Source organism: Diadema antillarum, unplaced genomic scaffold (assembly GCF_040938485.1).
Source record: "Diadema antillarum isolate AM-2024a unplaced genomic scaffold, OU_Dant_1.0 seq00000604_RagTag, whole genome shotgun sequence".
In the NCBI taxonomy this organism is placed as follows: Eukaryota; Metazoa; Echinodermata; class Echinoidea; order Diadematoida; family Diadematidae; genus Diadema; species Diadema antillarum.
Genome location: NW_027271532.1, coordinates 189,403 through 203,535, shown reverse-complemented (window position 1 = coordinate 203,535; position 14,133 = coordinate 189,403). Strand labels below are relative to the sequence as shown.

At 38.9% G+C, this 14,133-nt stretch overlaps 1 protein-coding gene across 1 annotated transcript in view; it reads left to right on the top strand.

The window, feature by feature from the left end:
• Positions 1–14,133, top strand: part of LOC139735849 (SH3 domain-containing kinase-binding protein 1-like) — a 98,741-nt gene that overhangs the window by 60,465 nt on the left and 24,143 nt on the right. The window contains exons 4-9 of the mRNA XM_071646595.1: positions 30–251; positions 2,139–2,338; positions 8,231–8,429; positions 10,072–10,259; positions 11,238–11,286; positions 12,434–12,478. Of these exons, the coding sequence (XP_071502696.1) occupies positions 30–251; positions 2,139–2,338; positions 8,231–8,429; positions 10,072–10,259; positions 11,238–11,286; positions 12,434–12,478 (903 nt within the window). The remainder of the gene's footprint in view (positions 1–29; positions 252–2,138; positions 2,339–8,230; positions 8,430–10,071; positions 10,260–11,237; positions 11,287–12,433; positions 12,479–14,133) is intronic.

Genomic DNA, 14,133 nt, shown 5'->3' with positions numbered 1-14,133 from the left:
CCATCCCTCTCTCTCTCGTTCGTCTCCAGAGGGCGGTAGCAAAAAGAGGCTGATGCGGGCCAAGGTGGCCTACAGCTACAACCCGCAGAACGACGACGAGCTGGAGCTGGTGGTGAATGAGACGGTGGAGGTGCTGAACCAGCCGGAGGAGGGCTGGTGGGAGGGAATCATCAACGGCAAACAGGGCATGTTCCCCTCCAACTTTGTCAACATCATCAAGGACGACGATGTGCACGAAGCGAGGCCTGAAGGTGAGAACTGTTGTGGAGGAATTTGTGTTTGTAAGGGGAATGAAGCCCAAATGATGCATTTCAAATGAGTGAGTGCAGCAGCGTTAGTACAAAATGTAGAACACATCAGTGAACATTTGAAGACAATCTGGCAATCAGTTCAAAAGTTATGAATTTTTACAGGTTTGGTGCAGCCATCGCTGGATGAGAAGACTAGTACAGTTTGTGATATCATTTACGAAAAACAATGTCAAGAAGATATAAGGAAAATTCAACATAATTTCACTTTTCTAGCATAATGAAAGACCACTTGACATATCTCTTTCAGAAAGCAGGGGAAATGATAGTGCCCTTTATAACATATGTCAGCAACAAGGCGAGGGAATGTGTTAAATGTCATAAAACATGACATTTTGTGGAATATATTATGTATCTTCTTCATACATGATGTCACAAACTATGGTAGTCTTCTCATCTAGCAATGGCTGCACTTAAACTTTAAAAATTCAAAACTTTTGAAAGGACTGTCTGATTTTACTCAAATGTTTACTAGTAATGCTTTCTAACGCACTGCATTCACTAAATCCATCCATTTATTTGTGTTTTATTCTGCTTCAACATAAAGATCCAGATTCATAGTGTAGAAAGTCCAGCACTTCAATGGATGAATGCAGCAATTTTATGGAATTGTGATATTGTTTTTCTGTGATGAAAATAACTTTTCCATGTGGAGCCCACTAACTTGGCTGATACCATCACAAACAACAATATACCAAAGACAATAACCAAGCAGCAACTTCAGCTCATTCATTTCAAGAATTGTAATTTTTTTTTTGTACTGCAGTGATGAAAATAATATTTGTATGGTTGCAAAGATGATTAAAAAAAAAGACTGCTTTGACAGGGCATTGTTTGCCATAGCGCATGCGTATCAGGGCAATCACCCCTCGCCTAAATACTGGCAAGTGGTAAAGTTAGAGTAAAGATCAGGGTTAGGGTTAGGTGTAGGATTAGGAGTTTGGGTTAAGGTTAGGATTAGGTTCAGGATTAGGATTAGGAATAGGGCCAGGGGAAGGGTCCAGGGTAATTGCCCAGAGGGTATATTTGCCCTCGACCCTATATATATGACATCACCAGTGACCAATCATTGTTTGATTGGTGTTGCTGCAGTGGCAGCCCCTATGTGAAAAATCCCGACCCAGATGCAATACAGACAGGACACTGGATATCCTCGTTCATGAGAGATTTAACTCTCATACATCCATGATTGGCATGCTACAAACATGAGGATCATGGGGAAATGTGGAATGTGATGAATGGCTGGAATGGGTGCAGTCATGGTTATGCCCCCACTTCTGACCAATCAGAAGAGGGGGCTCATAAACAACATATTGTGCCCTACTCATGCATCGATAGTGGAACTTTGGACCCACTCATTCCCACTTAAGACAAAGCTACAAGTCTGTATGATGGTCTTATGCTTTCATGTATAATTGCACACCTGGTTTTCATTTCCCTCTTCAACAGATGATACTTTTCTTCGGGCTGTCTTAGGTTCCCACACACTGTGTACGAGTTGGCTGTGATGAAAACAATGAAAACAGGAATATGTGATTTATCTTTTTGTTCCACAAGCAAAACTTTCATAATAACCATGCAAAGTCTCCTGGCCTTAGTCACAAGTTGTCCCCCAAAACAGGGATGTTATGTAAAAAGATCTTTTTTTTTTTTTTTTGGGGGGGGGGGGGGGGCATGGCTTCTAGGGCCTTGTGTCATCATTTCCAAAGGATGTCATACACAAATTACCACAAGCAAAACTTTTTTTGGCTGGCATTGTCTTGTGAAAATGAAGGTTTTTCATTGATTTTCTTCTTTTCTTTTCCCTTTTTCCCCTTAAAACTACCATAGCATCGGGTCCATCAGCTGCCACCGGGGCCGCCACCACACCCGCAGAGGAGGAGCGGCCGCCGAAGTCCAAGATCAAGAGCTCCGGCATGGGGTTCGGTAACATCTTCCAAAGTGGGCAGCCCCACCTGAGGAAGACTCCCGCCCCGAGTAAAGATGTAGGTACTCCCAAATCCGAGCCATTCCCGTTTGCGTTGAAGAGGGTGAGGAATTTCAGAATTATTATTACAATTTTTTTCCTGATATCCTAACAATCTACCCACCCGTGTGCAGGTATTTAGAGGGATGTTTAGCTCAGTTTTAATTCTCTTTCTCTCTCTCTTTTTTTGTTCTTGTTTTTCTCTGCCAAACTCATTTATCTATAGCCATACCCTATATATAATAGTTTGAGCATATGTTAGATTAGTTTCTGTAGCTGTCAAGTTGAGACAATATCTAACCAACGTCTTTATTTACATCAGATCACACAATTCCATTGTATTTACACTGTATAACACAAGTTATTCACAGAACCTAATACCACATTGCATAAAGTACCATAGTTACATCTTTTCAATTACCAAAGCCTTTAAAAAAAAGCTGAATCATTCTTTGAACAACCATGAAAAAGACTGAAAGTCCAGAAAGCTCATAAGTATCAAAATGACATCATAATTTATATTATTTGAAGACGTTTCTATATTATTGTCCAGCGGCATCCACATGTCCAAGATGTACAACTTACATTGGGTGTGAGTGCTAAAATATAAAATGTGTGTGGCACATTGCCATGAAAGCCTGATATAGTTGCAGACACTGAAATGAAGAAAACAGCTAAAATGAGGGATTTTAACCCCCGAAATGGTCAGAAGAAATGTTTGATAGGTGTTCTAACATGAAAGGTTCAAAACATTTTACAACCCCATTACCAGAAATTTAGTCTAAGAATGTTTTACAATATTTTTAAACTTGCAACTATTGTTTTGAATTGAGTATTGAGTTCAAATGCGTAATTCTTGCACGCTTTATTGCATCTTTGCTAAAAGGCAAATATTCTCAAAACCCTTCATTTGGTGGCTGGAATTCTAACAAATCAGTGGTAGGTTGTTAGAAAGAAAACAGAACAAATTATTTGACCACTAGAGAGCATAAAATCTGGGCAATTCAATAGTTAGGTTCACACGCTGTTCCTAAACTTTATGTTTAGGTCAAAAACTTAACTCTTGATGATTGGCTTGTAGTTTAGCACCGTGTGGACGCACTCAAAAGTTGGCAATCTTAAAGTTTAGTCGATGATTAGAACCACGGGACATCTTAGGGTTTACATTCTCTCCATGAGCCACGGGGGGTCCCCACTCGTAGTTTTGCTCCTTGTGGACACAATAATCGACGAGCTTGTGAGTTAGCGTGAACCTCGCGTCTCATTTGCTGCGCTATTTTGTATGGGCACAAGGTCATGTAGCAAAGACTCTGCACTTTCATTGACATTGTAATCATCAAGTGGGGCTCACTCATACAATACGCCATGTAAGTTGTAACTTAAAGTTTAGGTGGGTGTGTGAACCCGTGTCGTGAATTCACGAGTAGAGCTAATCATCGATAGTTAAGTTTTTTACCTAAACTTCAAGTTTGGCAACTGTGTGTGAATGTAACAAATGAAACCAGTATCAGAAAATTGATACTTAGTGGCACCATTTTCAGGGTCCTGTGGTGACGGTTCACATATCATTCCAATTCCTAATACAGCAACAGGTAATACCTGTGTTGGAAGTGACAAATGGGAGTTTTCTTTTCAATCTATTTGAATTTTTTGAGGTGTCTTAGGTTTACCAATAACTTCTTTCTATTGAAAGCTCTTGTTCATCTCTGTTAGTGTATGATAAACCAATGCCTATGGAAACCTGGTTTGTCCCTTTACAAAGTTTATGAGAACTTCATAATATTGTATACAGAACTGGTTGAGGCTGTTGCTATCATTATGACAAGATTCTAAACAAGCTAAAGAGGGTGATGCTGCAATAGATGGGTTAAAACCTCCCCTTTTCTGTGGATTGATTTATTCTTATCCTTTCTGTGAGTACATCCTTCATTTATAATGTAAATGTTAGAGTGAATGTGATATAAATTTGAATTTAAAGGACAAGTTCACCTTAAAGGGGATGTCTAGTAACTGATCAGTGAGTCAGTGGGAATGCTGGAGGATGATTGTTCCAATCCTTGTGGGATTCATTTAAGAGTGCATTATACTTGTGTGAAAAGTATTTGCTTCAGAATGGTCTCATATTCAAGTAATGTGCAGTTTAATGTTTCCAGGTAAGCGTCCCTGGTCAGTGACGGGGCATTAATCTGCACATTACTTGAATATGAGACCATTCTGAAGCAAATAATTTTCACACAACAGTAGATATATAATGTACTCTTAAATGAATCTCACAAGGATTGGAACAATCATCCCTCAGCATTCCCAATGATTCCCACTGATCGGTTACTAGCCATCCCCTTTAATATACATGTAGCCCAGATGGCTACTGGCACATAAGAAATAAGAAAAAACAAGACAAAACACTGCAGTCATGTTTTCCTAGTTGCCCAGATTTACCAGATTTGTGGAGAAGTTTCTCCTTGTAAAGCTGCTGTTACATGCATGCGAAAGGAAAGAACTCACCCAATCCAGAATATTCTAGGAAGTGCCTACATATTTGGCTGAGTGATGCAATACATATAGTACACTGTACTTTGTACTTGTAGCCCAGTTATTTTTGGTAGCTATTTTCAGGTATGATGTCATGCACATCACTAGACAGTGAGTCAGGGTGTCTAGAATGATCTTGAGCTCACAAGTATGTAGCCCTAGGTTGGAGATCATTACAGAACATTCAAGAAGGTTGAAGGAACCTATATATGCCATATAAATTCTGAAGTAGGCAGAGTACATAACAACTCTGCTCTGAAAGTCATGTCACCTCTGGCTCTGAATTTACTTGCTATAATCAGTCATGTGTTACCTGCTGACCTGCTATATTCTGTGGAAATATTAAAGGCCTGGGAGACATATTGCCTGCTGAGAATTGATTCACCTATACATTGGTGACCAACTCCATTTTCATGTCTATGGACATTGCTACATCAAAGCCTTGACTGGCTGGATTCCTAGCTGGAGATTATTTGCTGGATCATCATTCACACGTTGACTGGACGCGGTCATCACAACATCTGGATTCTACACGTATCGCTGGGAATTTCTACTTTGGATTACAGTAACCTGAGCCCATTGATTCATGTCTGAGGGATCATTAATTGGTTCATTGAGGATCGTTCATCTGTCCATCACACATCATCTTTGGACATTTCCAGAGGATTACATGGAATTTGTTATTTTTACGTTCGACCGTAACACATGTATGAAAGCGATCATGAAGTACTTATACTTACAGATTAGTGTCTGTACCTGAAATATCACTGTTGATAAACTGCCTGAACAGAATGTGTTGGTTCTATTGTGCAATCATTCTCAGTGTGATTTCGGTTGTAACAATCATGGAAAAGGAGTTTTCACAGAAATGAATGGGAGGAGCTAATAGAACATTTGACCAATAAGAAATTATTTTCAGCAAACACCACACCCCAAGATAAGATTTAGCCCATGAAATTTTTTCAGGAAGGGAAGTACGTTTGATAGTCAAATTACCTTAAAAAAGACCATGTTTGAGAGAGGACAGGTACGAGCACAATGGGAGCAGCTTCAGACTAGACTATTTTGGAAGTTTGAGGAAGTTTGATAATAGTGGGAAATGACTGAGATATTAGGTTTAGAGCCCTTCCATGTTAGATCATATCCCTTCCTAGTTAAAAACTAATCTAAATGTACACTGACGCTGATTCTGCTAGCGAGATTTACTCTGTAAACATGACAACAATGATGATCTCGACCTAACTTTCCCAGTAATTGCACTGATGAGCGGCGGCACAAGATGAAAAACTTTGCATCACTATATAAAAGCCAGAGTTAACCCCAATTAGGAGAGTAACATACTCCAAATAGTCAACTGGTGTCATAATAACGTCAGAGTGCCCCATCTGGCATGGAGAAAATGGACAGTGATGGTGATGAAGTGTTTAATATGGCAGTGAAAACAGACAGACCGCTCAACGGACACCCCAACCCCATGGAAGAGATCGACATGCAGATGAGGACTTCATCCGACGACTGTACAGGCGCCGAGATAAGTGGCCATGCCCACTAACTTCATTTTTCCCTTCTAACAAGCCCCTCCCCTTCCCACTGAGTGAGATGGTGGTAATTTGGTCTGTGACGAGTGTGATGGTCAACCACGTTGTCAGAAAAGTATATTGTTTGTGATCTAGTCCCTGCTTTTAGGCCTACAAGAAAGCAGGCTGGTGAATAAACATGCTAGTGGTAGCATTAGAGTAAACCATATTGTTAGTTCTATCATTCTTTAGCATGTTGTATTTGCTGTTCGTGGAGATATATGAAGTCCCTTTTTAAAATTTTGTAGAGTTGATAATGATTGCTGTGTATGTGATTACCTAGCCCCCAACAAGTACAGAGAGTAGCTTTATTTTGTTCTACACATGTGACATCACAAACTGTTTTAGTCTTCTCATCCAGCGTTGACTGTGCAGAGACTTTAAAAAATTCATAACTTTTGAACAGATTGTCCAAATTTTCTCAACTTTCACCGATGCGTTCTACTGACATTGCTGCATTCACTCAATCCACATACATGTATAATTCGTCGGGTGCCCGTGCATTGGCCGCTAACGCAATACAAATTGTATTGCGTTAGCGGCCAATGCACGGGCACCCGACCGACGATAACGCAATACAAATTGTATTGCGTTAGCGGCCAATGCACGGGCACCCGACGATATTAAGGTGAACTTGTCCTTTAAGGTCTGTTCTCATTCTGTCATACCAGCTTAACTCTCTCAGTGTAACCATCTCATATACTACCATTACCATTACATACATGTAACCAGTGTAGGAATTCCTCTTGCCTTGGGGCAGGAAGTGAAACTGAGTTTCATATTCACACGTGCAGAAATAGCACAATAGTTTTAATCACCATTGTTAAACTATCTTTCACAAATGCTGAAAATTTTCTCCTGTGTGCAAGTCTGTACTTCTTCATATAAGCAAAAAATTGTCTTCAGTTTTATTGATCCTACTCCATGGCAGTTTTGACCATACCTGAGCAGTTTATTTTTAATTTTTCATTGTATACCAGCCAAGGTTCTACTTTATTGCTCTGTGCTCATCAAATTTCTGTCCACGATGTTTATGGTAATCACTCTATTCCAACACAAACAATTCAACATTTTCTTTGGGTGAATTTTAAGAACAACAAAAGTGTGAAGGTGCTTTGCAACGTGAAAGACACTTTTGCGACACAACAAAGGCAGACTGAGCCTGAAACATAATTATTGATATACAATTGTATGCATACAATTGTACATGTATATCAATAATTATGTTTCAGGCTCAGCTGTATACAATTGTATGCATACAATTGTATATCAATAATAATCTTTCAGGCTCAGTGTGACATTGTTATGATGCCAAAGTGTCTTTGCAAAACAACATTGAGATCTAGAAACCTGGACTCAAATTTTATGGTCCCTCATAGCTGTCATCTTACAAGCAGTGAGAATGTGAAATCGATTGTGCGCAAGTCCCAGGTATTGTATTTCTTAACGACCAATACTTGCAGTTGGATAAGCTTCGGAAACTCGCCCATCGAGCGTAGTGGTCACCCATTGTGTCATACGCTAGAGGTTGTTGATTCTCGATATTTAATCAAACACTTGAGAAGCAATCCCAAATCAGGTGTCACCACTTATATGTGTATGTGTAGGTATTGTCTCAATCCCTTTCACGTCTCTTTTTTAATGCAAGGAAACCCGAGCTGTGATTCAATTCTTGGAACAAATCCAACACCACTTAGAAGAAAAGTTCACACGTGACCGCATTGTCCAGTGTGGGAATGTCAGTCTCGGGGGTTGTTGGCTTTGCATGACATTGTCCTGACCATTTGAATGCGTCGTTTCTTGTGGCGGGTGCAATATTGAGGCAGTTGTATCAATTAAACCCACAGATGTCCCTCCGAAAAGACCAGGCGAGCGCCGACAAGAACGCGGCCGAGGAGAAGAGGAAAGCGGAGGAGAGCGAAAAGGAGAAGGCCAAATCAGAGAAGGACCACACCGACCATTCTGCAAAAGGTTTGCATCTTGTTGTTTATTGTGTCTGTACAAGAAGTATTTTGTCTACATACAGTGTACTTGTATATGATGTAGGTGTGAACAATGTGTATCATTCATTACATTCATAGTCATCCTTCTCATACACTACATCCATCTTACAGCCACCCTTCCACAGTCAAGCTCCTTATCAGTTCTCTGGTTTCTTTTTCGCGGTCAAGATCAGCTATTCTTCTGACTGTTGTTTTTTCTGTAATTTTACCAGCCAAGTTTTGGCTTGAATAGGGCTATATACAGTTAACAACAAAATTATTCATACCCCTGGCAAATTTTTAGTTTTGAGCAGATTTCTTGCAAGTGAAGGATTGAGTGATGGTGATTGGCTGTTATATCTCAACATTTCTATTGTTATGCAAATGAGATGAAACTGTAATTAATGTCAATTTATAGAAGACAAATATGAGTAAAAAGTTGACACCCAATCACCATCACTCCATCCTTCACTTGTGAGAAATCTGCTCAAAACTAATAATTTCTGAGGGGTACAACTGTATGAACAATTTTGTTGTTAACTATACATAACGTGGTCATTCACTGATGTAACTCACCTATGGTAAGCCAAATTGATTATGATAAGTTGCATGCACACATTTTGTGTATTGTCATAAGCTGATATCTTTGGGTTATACATTGTTTGTTAAGAAGGCATAGCAAAACTAAAGATTGCTTTGATATAAATTATACATGCGTTGGGGTAAAAGTGTGGTCTGTGAATTAAGTGCTCTGTGCACTGTAAAACCAGTAATTTTTGCATGTGCAAATTTTATGAGAGCCAAGATTTGTGAAATTAAAATGCACCAGTAGTTCTTGTCTACACTATAATGCATTGAATGCCAGTGGCAATTCAAGAAAATTTGTTGCCGTGAAAAAAGGCTGTATGCTCCAATTTGCAAAAAATTCATGCCGCGAATATTTCTTGCTTTACAGTTTTCTAGTCCAGTGGGAAGGTCTGTCATGTGTACTCTAGTTTGAGGAAGTGTCTGTTAGACATGTCATTCTTTACTGCACTGATTTTTACCCATTTAATTTCAAAATCATTCCAGATCGCTACCTCGTGTCTTGAATACTCCAATCTGTAGAAAACATTACAGGGAAATTCAACACCAAGTCTAATAGAGAGAGCAAAATTGGGCAACATAAAGTCAGCAGTTCTCATCGAAATTACACGTTAATAGAAATTGAGAGCTGCAAATTTTTAAAATGTCTCATCCCATATGCAAATTAACTGAGGTGATGCTGTCATTTGATAACTCCTGACTTTCCCTGTGGTTTGATCACCAAAATTGAAATGAAAAAAAAAAAAAAAGATTTTATCTGCCATTGATGATGTAGGAACTACAAGACCAGCATTTGATATTAGCCCATTGTCTGCCTTGTGTGCAAAGGACATTGGGATTTATTTGTGGATTGTCACTGTGTTCTTGTGTACGTCTTGTTCTGAAAAGCATTCCTTGGTATAGTGTCTTTAGTATGCACATCATAGGTGTGTTATTGTTATCATTATCATTATTTAGTTAGTAGTATCATTAATGTGAGTGTATTATCAGCAGCAGTAAAAGTATTTTTATTGTTATCATCATTACTTTCATTTTTATTACAAGTGTATTGGTAATGTCATCATTACCATGAGGTAAAAGCGTCTCATACATTGTACATTTACTTTCTTTGCCCTTCCCAGGTATATGTCGCGTTAGGGTCATATTCGACTACGATCCCAAAAACAACGACGAGCTCCAGCTCAAAAAAGGCGACATCGTCGTCGTACTCGACAAAGATGCAGGAGACAGTGGGTGGTGGAGGGGCGAACTGAACGGCAAGGAGGGTGTCTTCCCAGATAACTTCACGGAGGAGATACCCCCGGAAGATGTAAGTGGCTGCACTCCAACTTCCAGGTCTAGGGCAATTACCCCCTGGGCAATTACCCCAGACCCTAATCCTAACCCTAACCCTAACCCAAACTCTAACCCTAAACCTAAACCTAACCCTAATGTTTACTGTAACCTCATCACTAAGCACTATTTAGCCCTGATATGCCAACTTCCCCTTACAATGTTTGTATCTTAAAGGGATGGTGTAGTTTTGGTTGAGATTGGGTTTCAGTTTTCCAACTTCTTGAGCAAGATAATAAGAAATCTCTTATGAAATATAAAAGAACATATGATTCTAGTAAGGAATTCAAAGTTTGTTTGATGAAAATTGGTTTTTAAATGGATGAAATATCAAAAATAAAGAGGTCCTAATAAAAGGTGGAACCCGCCTCTTATTGGAGCATCTTTGTGTGACTTTGTTTTTGGATATCTCAGCCATTTCAAAACTGATTTTCATCAAGTAAAATTTGAATTCCTCTTAGAATTGTATGCTCTTTCATATTTCTGACAAAGAGGTTTCTCATTTTCTCGAAAAAAGTGAACAAGTAACAACCATCTACTGTATATGCTGAATATTTTGCTAGGTGAATTTTTGTGAATTTTGTGAGTCGGGTGCTATACGTGAATTTAAAAACACATGAATATATCAACTTTGGGGATCAGAATGTGATGTGCAGGCATACATTTCTCTGTTCGGTACTGCACTCCACAATCGCAAATTTAACCACTTGCAAAATTATCAGAAAGTTCTGACTGACGAAAAGTTAGACTCACTAAATATACAGCGTATGCAGTTATTTACTTTTATCAAATAGATCATGGCTGCAGAAGTATGGAAAAAAAAATATGAAAAGTTCCAGTGGCAAGGTTATGGAATGACACATGAAAATATTTCCTTTTTTTTATGCATGTTTATTTCATTTCAATGATGAGTTGTTCCCGAAGTTAACAGTTTCTGGGCGTGATTTTCTTGCAGAAGTCCAAGAAGAAAACACCAGCCCCGGGCCCCGCGAGACCGACGTCAGGTAAGGGACGGCACAAAAAGTTTCCAAACATTTTCCATCTCTCTCTAAAAAGTGAAACCCCCCTCTATGATGAGACATGTCTCAGGTTCTATCCATCATTTCATCACTTTAAGTGATTGCCAGTTGTGTTCCAGCAGAGCTGTGTCTTTTTGCACGCTAAATGTCATAACCGCACGGTGGTGGGGAGGAATCTTAAAGGGGAAATCCACACATTTCATGACTCACAAAAGCACAGGAGCTCTCAGAAATCTATCTTCTTTGTTGATTTTAAATACTTGTAGCATGCACTCACAGTGCAAAACATTGTGTGCCAACTCTTTAATTTACATTTGTGAGTACTTGCACTGTGTCAGCGCTCTGGTTTTGAAACAATATTGCTAAATTTTAAAGTGTTACTCACACCAGTAGGTGCTACTAGGATTAAAAACACTTGTTGTTTACCACAAGAATTCATGTAGACACTGTCCACCTAGCCTAAGCTCAATGATTAAAAAAAAAAATTAAAAAAAAAATTAAAAAATCCCAAAACTTTGTTTGCAAATTGGTAGATAAGCACCATAATACAACTTATAAGTTGATGAAACATGTGAGCAAGAACTGCTGTTTGGTTTAATAGTGTGGGGAAACCAATAACAGCTCCCCTCTTAGTTCATTATTTCATAGTTCTTGAGGTGCTCTTCTTTGTTTGTGTGGCTTTTCTTTTGTTCTGCTCATATCAATGCAGTAGAACCATCACAAAGTCATACACAGTTCTCTTCCTTTGGATGAGGACATTTTTTAGAGCAGACCACGCAATGCTAGTCGCTGACACTATCCATGAGCAATTTGTATTGAGGGGCTATTTCTTGATACAATTTAATATATTATATGTGTATGTATATAAGCACACACACAAAAACAACAACAGTGAAATGCTCACCACAGTGTCATCTGTTAAATTTTGAGGAAAGTTTAATGTGTAGTGTGTTATGTTTTCAGACATTTCTATATGTTGACTGTACCAAATGTTTGTCACATTGTCTTATGTCTGATGCTTTTTTGTTTTTATGTTTGCATGTTCAAAAAAATTTGTTGATCAGTGGAATGATGAAGATGTTTGATATGTTTCTCCAACATGTACGTCCTAATATATCTGCGCATCAAACAGGATTATTTCAATCCCCAAGTGGCGAGCCGCCACGCATCCTACCACGTAAGCCAACCAAGACAGATAAAAAAACCAACCACAAATATACTTTTCCACCAATCAGATCAAACTTCATTCCATACTGTTTTCATACTGTATACGCCATATATTGCATGACTATTATAAATCAACCAATCAAGACTTGTATAATAATATCTTGACAGCAGATGAATTTGCAATAGAGAGCCACAGGAAAGACGGATTGAGAAATAAGAATTATCCCATTTCAAAGAGAAAACTTACCCATTGCTGTATTTTCCACCTTGTTGTACAGTGCACTCCCGTTATAATGAACTTCCGGTTACAACAAAGTAAACATTCAGGCCGCAACATTATCGGCTCTATGTTCTTTATTGCTTTAATACTTGTTCGGTTATTTAAAAATTTCGATATAATGAAAGAAAAATGCTGGTCCCAAGGACTTCGTTATAACAGGAGTCCACTGTATTATGCTCTGCATTTCTGTTTTATCCCATGGCAACATTTTGGCAAGTTGTCGATTGCAAGGATATTGCTCCACTTGAGCTTTGCATGAAGATGAAAACACCATGAAATATATGGCGTATACAGTATCTGCTCTGGTGACGCAGGATGGGCATTTCATTTTTCTCCTCTCTATGACTTCAGCCTGATTAAGTCAGAGGGTTTGCATGGTCCACATTCTCTAGTGATATACCGCATGTATAGACAGTGCTATTCTTTCCCCCTTTTTGTCTCTTTTGGGGACATGCCATTTATTGTCATTCTAGAGTCTGTTTTGCCTTCATTTGCAGTCAACCCATTTCTAATTCAGCATTGAAAAAAAAGGCTTGACCGTTTAGTGGGAATTTGTGCTTGGAACAAGACGCACGCGAAACATACGCATGCGTGTCGTTACATGTATTAGCAAGCTTTAGATCTGTGATGTGAACGCTTTTAGACGACGCAGTCTCGCGGATGGACAATGGAAACGATTGTCTCTTTTGCCCAATAGCATCGTCTTAGTGTTCACATCGCAGAGCTGAAGCTTGTTATTATCTGACAAGAAGATGCGGGGGGAATATGGAGCACTCAGATAACAGAGCCATTTCTGTATTTTCTGCCAACATTATTTCATTCTCTGTTGACATTATTTCTAAATATTCTTGAAGTTAGAGTCATTATATTGTTTGGGGCAAAGATTCTGGAAAATTTTAGAACTTTCTCCCATCTTACTCCGCTTTGTTTGCTCTCCTTTCTTCTAACTTTCACAAAGCAGCATGCAGGGAAGGTAGACATGAGAATGAGCAAGGAAAACGGTTGAGACCAAAACAACTAAATAATGGTCCCCTCCCCCGCCTTAAAAGAAATTAGATAATCGCACTAGTCCCTTACATAATACATCCGTGTGTTTGTGTATTTTAGGGTACTTGGCCTTAAGCAAGTCCGAATAACTCTTTTTTTTTCACATTTTGCATTCCATATAATAACTTAAATCAATTACTGATGCAGTCGTTTTTATCTAAATTAAGTCAAGTTCTTTTTAAGAGAAGCTGCTGTATTCAAATTACTCTATGAGTGGGTATTGCTCCAGGACTTTCCCTCTTATCTTTAATAAACCAAATAATGAGCCCCTTAATATTATTTCGTGACTGCGAACACATACCAATAGATTTGAATGTGCGCATCATCTAATAGTCCCA